This window comes from Saccopteryx bilineata, chromosome 5, assembly GCF_036850765.1.
Source record: "Saccopteryx bilineata isolate mSacBil1 chromosome 5, mSacBil1_pri_phased_curated, whole genome shotgun sequence".
NCBI lineage: Eukaryota > Metazoa > Chordata > Mammalia > Chiroptera > Emballonuridae > Saccopteryx > Saccopteryx bilineata.
The window spans coordinates 19,834,318-19,844,964 of NC_089494.1; the positions used below are offsets into that span (position 1 = coordinate 19,834,318).

The window sequence follows — 10,647 nt, forward strand, 5'->3', positions numbered from 1 at the left end:
ATATATAGGTACTCAACAACTATTGAATACCTACGTTAATGGCTCCTGCACTCCCCAGAATCCAGAGCAAGGCTGGAATTTATTCAATAATACCTGTCTAGAAAGCTTCATTTAACATTAAAAAGGACCTCAAAACTGAAGGTAGTCTTGAGCTACATTAGAGGGGACACCTTATTTCTCATATATGACCAAAGAGTGACAAAGGCTAGTGACAGCACAATGGAGCCCCGCCCACCAGCTAAGCCACACCCCTTTACAATCACAATGGCTCAGGCCTTAAATACCCAGACTCGAGGCCTCCCGGCCCTGCAAAGCTCCTCATTTTTGCAGGAATTACCATGTCGACCAGCCGCAAATCAAAGAGTCATGGCATGAGAAGGGGCAAGAACAGATCTCCTCACAAGGGAGTCAAGAGAAGTGGCAGCAAAAGAAAATACCGGAAGGGCAGCATGAAGAGTAGAAAACGAAGCGATGATGGTGAGTGAGGGATGAGTAGTTCAGTCAACCATGGGGGAACTTGTTGCCCCAAAGTCCTTCCTCTTGAAGTTAGCAATCCTAAGATTCTGTAAAATCAGCCTAAGACTTTCATTTCCATTTAAATTTATATTTGGATAGAAAGAGTATGGATGTACATGTTCTAACTGGTGTCCCTGTTGCAAACATGTCCTTCCCCAACAGCCAATCGCAATTACCGTTCCCACGTGTGACCCCACTAGTGGGCTCTGCCCTGGTGGACTTCAAGCACCATTGGGCAGCAACAAGAGGACTGCAGAAGGGGGACAACAGAAAGACCTTCTGAAGTGAGAGCAAAGCCAGAGAAAAACAGAACCTATCCTGTGGGTAAAATACCAATCGTGATCAAAATGAGGAATGTACAATGCTGGCTATTCCTCCCCAACATCTCAATAAAATTTTTGAAAACCAAAAAATGTTTAGTTTGGTCTTTGGTTGATAAGAGCTTCTGAGCTAAGCAGACTTAGAAGAAGCGGCTGGTGTGAAACCATTAAATGAGTTAGAAAATATCAAAGTAATTTGTCTTGACTACCCCCTCCCCATGTGCCCTAATTCTGGCGTGCACCATTGCCATATTTGGTCTTGGTCTCAATCTGCTGTCTCTTCAACACGGAGAGGGAGAGGAGTTAAAAGGGAGAAATGCATTTGAGTGCCAATGATGAGTGAAAGATACAAGCTGGTTTTGCCAAGGGGCTTATAACATAAGGAAGACCATCAAACCATGTGTTAAGTTAAATCTAAAGGCATGGCCCAGAGGTAGAGAACATTCAGAGGTGCTTCTCACTCTTCTGGGAATGTTTAGCAGGCCGTCAGTGAGATTTGATACTATTATGAATGCGGTAAGAGTAGCTATGTTGGGTTCGAGATGGACAAGGCTGGGGTGGGGACGTTGCCTGGGAGGTTCAATTCAAGCCAGATGGTGTGACTGTCGCAAATTAACCTTAGTCAAGAGTGTCTGGAAGTAAGAATGATCTCACTCTGGGTGGACCTATTGATCATCAGCAGGAAAAAAAAAAAGTCCTTAGCTCTGTTCCTCACTGTACCTTGACCTCAGCTGTAATATGGTTCAGCCAGGGATCTGACACGTCCTCTTAGCATTCACCCACTCACAGGGAGGAATATTTTTCTTAATGAGTGCTTCCTGTTGCCTCAGAGGCACTACCAGGGTGGCACAGGCTGGAATTGAGACTCTTATTTAAACCAAGCCACCCACTTGGTTGCTTGCAACTAGGAAAGAATATAAGCAGGAAGGAATGAGAGGACGAGAAGGTTAGACAAGAAGTTTCCATTTCCAACCGTGGGGATTGTGATGCGGAATCAAGTGACCAAGATGTATTTTTAAAGTACTGGGGAGGGGCTTTTAGGTACCAGATGTTGGGCAATTACCGAGAGATGTCCCTGCGGGTCAGATTCTGGTAGTGCATGCAGTAAAAGGATGAAAAAAATCCAGATCGCTGTCATTTGTTGGAGTAAAGATTTTTCAGGTTTCTTGCCCCGTCCCCTATCCCTAGAGAATACACGTTCCGAACCCTCATTCGGGTTCATGTTCCACTGTTCCCTTGCCATCAGGCCCATCGGCACTGAACTGAACTTATATTTCCCCCCTAATATTTTCAGCTTCTACTTTGGTGTAAAAAAAATAAATAAAAAGAATAGTATACTCATAACCCTCAGCCTCAGTGACTACCTGTTTTACCTTCTACTCATGTTTGTTCCTGTTTTTCTAACCAAACTCATACTCCACATGTTTGTCTGTAACATGACTGCACAAAGCGCTTTATGACCAATTCTGATCTGGACTCCCTAATCAGAAGTGGCCATCTCGCTCTCTCTTGTGCCCTCTGGGAGTTCCTCTGTTTCCATGTAAAGAAAACCTGAAAGCTCCTTGCAACACACAAAATCAAGCATTTGTTGCTGTAACTGTAAATTCTTCTAAACTCACCCAGGAAGTATAGACTAAGAGGGTTTGGGTGCAAGATGTTTATTAGAGACCAGTACCCGTGAAGGAAAAGGGGGCAGGGAGGATCACGCGGAGGAAGGAGTTGAACATTCCTGCGAGGGGCCTAAATAGCCCAGCCAGGCGGTGCCGATAAGGGGTGACCTTGGTCAAGGATTTTGTGCGGAGGCAGACCCTGAAGGTGGTGTCGGCTGGAGACTGGAGACGGCTGGCCTGCGCGCCCCGCCCACCTGCGAGCAGCACATCTCCGCGGGCCTGACGCTTGCTTTCTGATTTCCTGCATTCCACCCACTCCCCTCTTCCCACCTCTGCCCCTGCCACTCCCTGCTGTGACTGCGTGCCAGGCGCCCACGAATGCTTTCACGCACAGCCCTCGACCCCGGGCACCCTGCTCACCGCTTCGCCACGGCTCTGCCATCTTTCGGATTGCCTGTACGCGCAAAGATAACCTCTCCCATAGGGAAAGGGCAAGAGTCAGGAAGAAACGAGGACAGCGACAATGCTGAGTGTGAAATTCACTTCCCTCAAAGAACCCTGTCAGGAGCCCCCAGGAAAGCAGACCCCACAGAGCACTCAGAGGAAGACTTGACCGAAGGGGCTATTCAGAGCCAAGACACCCAGGGCCCGACGATAGTGGGGGACAAAAGGACTCCGTGGAGCCCCGTGAGAGCGGAAACTATGTGTTTGGCAGATGAATCTCTTGGTTAAAGGCTGTACTGGCGAGGACCGTGGCATTTCTCCCCTCCAGCCCTCCAGTGGCCTCCTGGGGCTTCCGTTAGCCACTGAACCAGAAGCTGGCAGGTAAGGGCTCCCACGTGATACCAACCACAAGGGCCACCAAGGGGCACAGAGGGCCACAGAATGTCAGGGAATAGCTCTGAGAAACCAAGGTGATAGCCGACTCAACTTTGTAGGCAGAATTTCGTCTCTCCTTTAGCATCCTCTTTGTCTTCCCTCACTTGTTGTCACAGACCAACGTCTCTTCAGCTGTAACTAGTAGCAGTACAGAGGCTCCAAACTCAGTTCTCAGCTTTAAAAGATGATGTTTTCACATCACCTGCGGGACAGGATTATCCCCAGACAAAAATGTTCTGATACAATGTTATATTTCCATAATTCTCTAAACACTGAAACAATCTAATTAGTGACTAGGATGGGCATGTGGTGAACAGCTCATGGCTAGTCAGGACAGCCAGACCCTGGCCTGGTGGCCTCAGTCGTTGTCCTCATCGACAGGTTGGAGAAGAAATGGCAGCCATCCAGAAAACTCTGTTTTGCAGTAAGAACATTTTCCAGGCCCACATGCTGGAGATTTTCCAGCGCTGGTGTTGACTTAGTCCCTGCCCTCCAGGAACATTCATTCTGTCTGTTGACAGCTCCTGCCCAGCACCCACCAGGCAGGAGCACCCAGGTAGGGAGTACAGGGGTCCTCTCGCCGCGGTGCTGCGCAAAGACCGCGCCCTCTGTTCTTTTTCTTCATCTCCCCAACCAGGCAGACTTTGTTCCTCCTTCCAGTTTTCTCTGGAACACAATGTCCCGGAGTCATTACTTACTAGGACTTTTTGGAGAGTCAATTTTTTTTTTTTTAAGTTTTTAAGGATCTTGGCCACCCGCCCTTCTGGGTCACCTTGACCTTCCTGTGAGCTGACTTGGATGCAGGACCTGCCCTCCGGGCCGCGGGTTCCAATGGGAGTGGTCTCAGAGTGCGCATGTGTGGGTATAGAGGACCCGGAGGAGCTATGGGGGGACAGAGCTGACTCCCACCCCTTGCCCTGGGCCTCACCAGATGAACCCGGGTGGGACCGGCCATGTTTGCAGCCACAGGCAAACAGGAAGTTCTGGAGAAACGCTCAGGGCCGCGCAGAGGAGGTGAAGGCCCAGGAACGGCAGCTAGGAGGGGACTCTGTGTGCCCTGGGAGTAGTTGGGGCAAGTCAGACATGGCCCGGGACTTGGCTGCCGAGGTCACCCAAAGGTTCTGTCCTCGGAGACCAGAGGACAGCAGCAGCCCTGCTCTGCAGGCAACACGCTCACTCACTCACCAGGCCCACTCCGGGGAAAGAACCAAACGGGCCAGTCTTAAGTCCTGATCTCTGGGGGTGTGGGCTCTTAGTAACCGGGCCAAGAAGCCTGGCCAGGCTGATGAGTCAGGCAGTCAGGGAGCCGCTTGTTGAGCTATGAGAGAGCCTCTCCTCACTTCTGAAGCCCCCACACCACCCTCCCTCTCCAGCCTTTCATCAGCCCAAACGTGAGACCTCTCCCTGATCTGAGCCCTGCAGGCCACTCCTGCCACTGTAGCTCAGCGTCCCAGAAGTGGTACAGGCGACAGCTCTCTCCACATAGCGCAGTAGCGGGGAAAGTTTCCAGGGCTGAAACCCGAGGGTCTGGATTCCATCAGGCCCGGCTCCTCCGGCATTGTGACCTTGATCCATCACCAGAGCACGTCTTGGCACACCTCCTGCCCTGCAGCTGGGCCCGTTTTATCCCCTCCTATGGCCCCCGTCCACCATCACTGCGACCAAGCCTGACTTGCACAGAAGAGAAGGAGGCATCTCTGGGCACGGGGTCTACTAGCCATGTGATCTTTGATTAGTTTTCCTACCTCTTTGATCTTCATCTTCCTCATCTGTAAAAAAAATCAGTTATAATATCTAACTCCCAGGGGTCTTATAAGAATATCAAATGGCCACTAGACTGATCAGAATGATCTCTCCGTAAGTTATATAAATGTCTAATTACTATGTTGGATACCGGGAACTAATATAATATTGTATTTATCAGCTGTAATTGCAAAATTTAAAAAATGATTTAAAAGAATATCAAATGTTATAAATTACAGGCCCTGAATAAGTTGGCTGCCTTTTATTTTATTTTACTTTTCTATTTATAAATGAAATTTAATGAGGTGACGTTGATCAATAAGAGTACATAGGTTTCAGTAAGCATCTCTCTATACAGCACTTGAACTGTTGATTGCCTTGTGTGCTGGTCACCCAAAGCCAAATTATTTTCTGTCACCATATATCTGTCCCTTTTTACTCCTGTCCCCTCCAACCCTGCACCCCCTGGTAAGCCCTTCACTTCTGTCTATGTCTATGAAGCTCAGGTTTATATCCTACCTCTATGTGAAATCATATAGTTCTTAGCTTTTTCTGATTTACTTATTTTAGTAAGCACAATGTTCTCTAGGCCCATCCGTGTTGTCATGAATGGCAATATATCATCCTCTCTTATGGCAGAGAAGCATTCCATTGGATATGTACCACATCTTCTTTATCCAATCCTCTATCAAGGGACACTTTGGTTGTTTCCATGTGGATATCATTGTGACTGGCCCTGACTAATGACCCTGCATGCTGCCTCAGCCTGAGGCTGTGGACAGACATCCTCATCATTGCCTACTTGTTCTGCAGAAAACTCCTACTGCCTCAATTTCCCGACCCGTTTGTGTAGGGCCAGGTCCTGAGATCAGGAAGCCCCCATGCTTCCCTGTGGTTTGTTTTGCTTTCTGATAAAATGTAGGACCCTAGGATGATCTGTTCTCTCCAACGAGGCTGCAAACTCTTGGGAGCAGGAGCCAAGCTATCCATGAGTGAGGGGCAAAGGGACAACATCGGGACACACAAATAGCCACTGTTTCTTGGGAATCAATTCAATGGATTCTCCTCTTAATATGTTGTAAAAACATAAAATCTGAGCATGAATATCTGCAAAAAAGACCAAGGATGGATTAATAAACTCACTGATTAGGATCGTGTTTATTTTTTCCATTAGTAGCAGGTATGTTTCTCTGTAATTAATTAGTTATGAAGTCCTCGGGTCGAACACAGGTGGTTTCTAATGAAAAGACATAAAGACCTTGAATTTCACAACCTGCAAGAATCATCCTCAAAAGTGACTCAAACGGAAGCTCTCAAGAAGGAGGAGCTTCTCAACAGGACTAGAAACTGGCCCTTGATTTACTGACTTACCGTTTCCTTCAGGAACACAGAAGAATAGTATCACGCGAGGTACACAGAAATGCTTCTGACACTTGCTCATGCATAGAGTCGCCTGGAGTCAACACGAGAAGATGCGGGTTCGGATTCTGTAGGTCCGGGTGGGCCTGAGAGTCTGTGTTTCTAAGAAGCTCCCAGGTGGCTCTGATGCTGCTGGTCCAGGGACCACACTGTGAGTGGTGAGGGGACCAGGATGCTGGCCTGGAAGCCCGGAGACCCGGCCCCAGCTGGGCTCTGCCCTCACTCCCATGGCGACTCAGTGCCCCACTGCTCTGGGCTCTACAAGCTCTTTAGTCTACTCCTAAAGGGTAAGACTAAAGTATATAACCCAGAGGCAGCCATCTCTCTGACTTCTTCTCTCTTGGAAACAAAAAGCAGCAGCATCTCAGAGTATAAACAAAGGACTCCCCTGCCACCCCCGAACAAGGGGCAGGCCACATTCCTGCAGAACGTGGAGACCCATCGCACCTCCAGGAAAAGTGTAAGAGGTGACAGAGAGAGAGGAGAAAAAGCTTTGCAAACAGTGAGGCTCTCCCAGCCTGGCCACCATGGGAGGGAGAAAGGGAACCTCTGGCTTGGCCAGTGAATCTTCCCCCACCCTTTTTCTATTTTTAGTTTGAGATACAGAGAGATAAAGAGAAAGGGAGGAAGGGAGGGAGAGAGGGAGGGAGGGAGGGAGGGAGGGAGGGAGGGAGGGAGGGAGGGAAGGAGGGAGGGAGGGAAGGAGGGAGGGAGGGAAGGAGGGAGGGAGGGATTGGTTGATTCTTTCATGTGCCCTGACTGGGGATCGAACCTGCAATCATGGGATACGGGGATGACACTCTAACCAACTTAGCCATTCAGCCAGGGGCCTCTTTTCTTTTTTATTGGATCCTCTCTGGCAGATCAGGAGCCAGCTCGCAGTCTGCCTGCTACTGTTCACAATGTGCATCTGTGTGCGTTTGGTTGAGAGCAACAGAACCGGATTCCAGCTAACTTAGAAAAGGGAGACGTGGACTCGATTGGAAGGCGCGGGATCACTGGGCTACGTGATGGGGGTCAGGCAGGAAGCTGACAGGGCGCTCTCCACACATTGAAATGTCTCCAATTGTTCTCCGATCTTACATCACTCCCTTAAAAACGCAGGGTCCCAGGAGACAGAAAATAACAGTCAGGCTTGTGTTGCAGTGGGGTAGGGCTGTTCCTGAAAGGAAAGCCGAGGGATGACCATCACAGAAGGGAGGATGGACGTGGGGCAGCCAGGCACGGTGGCCCCTGCAGAAGGCAGGAAACCACTTCCCCACTACGGTGGCAGAAACTTAGCATCTGAGCACACAATAGCCACATTCTTCCATCCCTGCTTCTGTGAACATACTTATAACACATAGTTTTTCCTATAAATCTTAGCACAAAGAATTTGCTGAGAACATGTAAACGCAATTTACTTTCACTGCCAGAACCAGAAGTTGGCTTCGTTCTCGACTCCATTGGCCCCATGGAGAACATTGTCGCCCCATGGAAAAAGTTGACAGCAAATGGGAGAGCAAGGAGAGAGTCACAGAGCCACGTGCAGGGCTGCTGCTGGGGCAGGGACAGGCCCACTCGCTGGTGGGCACGTTTTCTGTTCATGCCTCAGCAAAAGTAAACACGCCTGGGAGTCACAGATCTCAGGGGAGGGCTGAGAGGGAGACTGCGATCCCTGTGGAAGGTAAGGGTCCAGTGATGCAAATCTGCAATGAGTGGAGGAGGCCCAGGCCTCAGGGGGACACCATCAGCCCTGCCTGCGTCTTAAGAACAATTTCCCTCTTACCTTCCCTCCACTCCAGACATGTTCAAGCTGACTTGGCCAATAGAAGCGCCCAAGGGTTTGGGTCTTCGCCATCGGGGATGGGAGCCACTGGCCACAGGTAGTTTACTGAGCACTGGAAATGGGGCTAGAGGTGCTCTCACTGTAACATACAGGGGTGGGCAAAAGTAGGTTTACAGTTCATATGGCAAAAGACATGCAGGTTATGCTTATTATGATGGCTTCATTAACTCAGAAGCATGTCACAACACAACTACAAGCCTACTTTTGTCCACCCCATACATACAGTTTTCAAAGACTTCATATGAACAGAAGAGTGTAAGCTAGCTCATTAATAATTTTTACATTGATATGTTGAAATTATAATTTGATTGAATAAAATTAATCTTACATGTTTCCTTTTTCCTTTTTACATATGGCTATTAGAATATTGGAATCACGAATGCAAATTGTGCTGTATTTTATTGGGCAGAGCCAGCCTAGGGTCCCCTGGATTTTCACAGCTCAGCGACCTCATCCGCCACATGGCTTCCCTTTTCCTTTAGAGCAGAACCCGCGAGGGCCTGTTCTAAGCGAGCACTGCCGAGAGACGGATAACACCATTAGTCACCGTCACCTTTCCCGACCCTCCGTCACTCACACGTACACATCCATCCTGTGTCTTGATTAATTTAAGCCTTTAGGTATAAAGTTTTAGGAGGTGGCCCTCACTGGTGGCGTAGTGGATAGAGCGGCATCCCAGAGTGCCACAATCACTGGCTGAACCCCAAGGTCATCAGTTCGATCCCTAGTCAGGGCATATATGAGAAGCAATTAATGGCACAACTAAGTGGAACAACAAATTGATGTTTCTCTCCCCCCTCCTCAAAAAGAAAAGAAGTTTTAGGAGAGGTGATTGCTGTGTTCTTACAGTCATCCTGTTGCCCCCAAATGATTGCCACCCCAGATATCAGAAGCCAAAACTGCCCACCATTATATTGCTGTTATTTTCTACAACTTTGGACTCCTGGTGAATGAGTTCTAAGCTGGCTGATTTATAAACATACAATAAACAAAATTTTTAAGTGCTTGGTCTTTTTGTCACATTGAGAAGTTCTATACGTCTCACACACACACACACACACACACACAGGATAACTTGACACCTAATCATCACCATACTTGACTCACATCTCTATCTGTTAACTCACACCCACAGTCACACTCAAAGGCAAAAGAGAAAAAGAACTGCAAGATGGTGGCATTCAGCTTTAAATTCTACCTTGTTTTCCATATATTTATTTAAAATTAATAGAACTGTAGGAATTTTTACATCTAGGAATAATAACAATAGCAATTTACTTCTGCTGGATACTGTCCTAAAAGCTTTACGCATATTAACTTCTTTCACACTCATCACAATCCCATGAAGTAGATACTATTCTGACCTCTGTTTCAGAGATAAGAAACTTGAAGAACAGAAAGATCAAGCAATTTGTCCAAGGTCAAACGGCTGGTGAGCGGCAGACCTGGAATTTGAACCAGACGATCTATTCCGCGCCAGTGGGCTTCAGCACTAAATTGTGGCCTTTGCTTTACAGGTGGAGGGACTGAGGCCCAGAGAGTGGGACAGGCTTAAGGTGGCCCCACTAGCGACAGAGGCAGAAGTAGAACTCTGTTCTCCGCTGTCCCCGTGTTACCGCAGGCTCTCTAAACCAGACGATGTTCCTGTCCAAAGTGCAGGCGTATCTTCAGAGAAGTAGATAACATGCATGGGGTGAGAGACATATAGGAACCGGAACAGACAACATTTCTCCTCTCTCTGGTGTAGGCAAGATCAGTTGAGTCAAACCCTAAGCAACAAATTAAAACAGAAAAACCAAAGGTTTTGGCATCAGTCTGTTCTAGAGTCAAATCTTGCTGTAACCGCTTTATAGTTACATGACTTTGAACAAGTTACCCCACTTCTCCAAGCTTCTGCCACTTGCTTTGTAAACACTGGGTTAAAAACACCTCCTTCAAGGTCACTGTGAGGATCTGCAAAGAATCCATATACAAAACAACTCCCTTCGTACCCAGGGCAAGGTGAGCATTCTATAAATATCAGTTCCCTCCAGTCCTCGACTTCAGGAGCCAAACTGGGACCCCTAATATTTCTGCAAAAGGATTCTAACTGGAGTAAATTAAAGGCGCAGGCCTGGAGGGGTGGCCCGGGGGGCTGAGGAGTGGACACCTCCGTGCTGTGTGTGACATAGGAAGGCAGGGTTGCAGACACCTCCGTGCTTTGTGTGACATAGCAAGGCAGGAGATGCACCCCATGGCCTCACTCTGTGTTGCTAGAAAGAAAGAGGAGGATTGTGAGCTGCAGCTTGAGTCACAGAAGCCCTTTGTATCTCCCAGGAGAGGGAGGGTGGGG

At 48.3% G+C, this 10,647-nt stretch overlaps 1 protein-coding gene across 1 annotated transcript; it reads left to right on the top strand.

The window, feature by feature from the left end:
• The first annotated feature begins 338 nt into the window (after positions 1 to 338).
• Positions 339 to 885, top strand: TNP1 (transition protein 1). Its single transcript, XM_066233381.1, has 2 exons — positions 339 to 477; positions 679 to 885. Exons 1-2 carry the CDS (start codon positions 339 to 341, stop codon positions 705 to 707), a joined length of 168 nt encoding a protein of 55 aa, XP_066089478.1. The 3' UTR covers positions 708 to 885.
• The last annotated feature ends 9,762 nt before the right edge of the window (positions 886 to 10,647 follow it).

Excerpts from the sequence above, each read along its gene's own strand:
- TNP1 (XM_066233381.1), top strand. The coding sequence starts at position 339 with ATGTCGACCAGCCGCAAATCAAAGAGTCATGGCATGAGAAGGGGCAAG. Across the intron at positions 478-678 it reads TAGAAAACGAAGCGATGATG|CCAATCGCAATTACCGTTCC; the intron begins GTGAGTGAGGGA and ends CTTCCCCAACAG.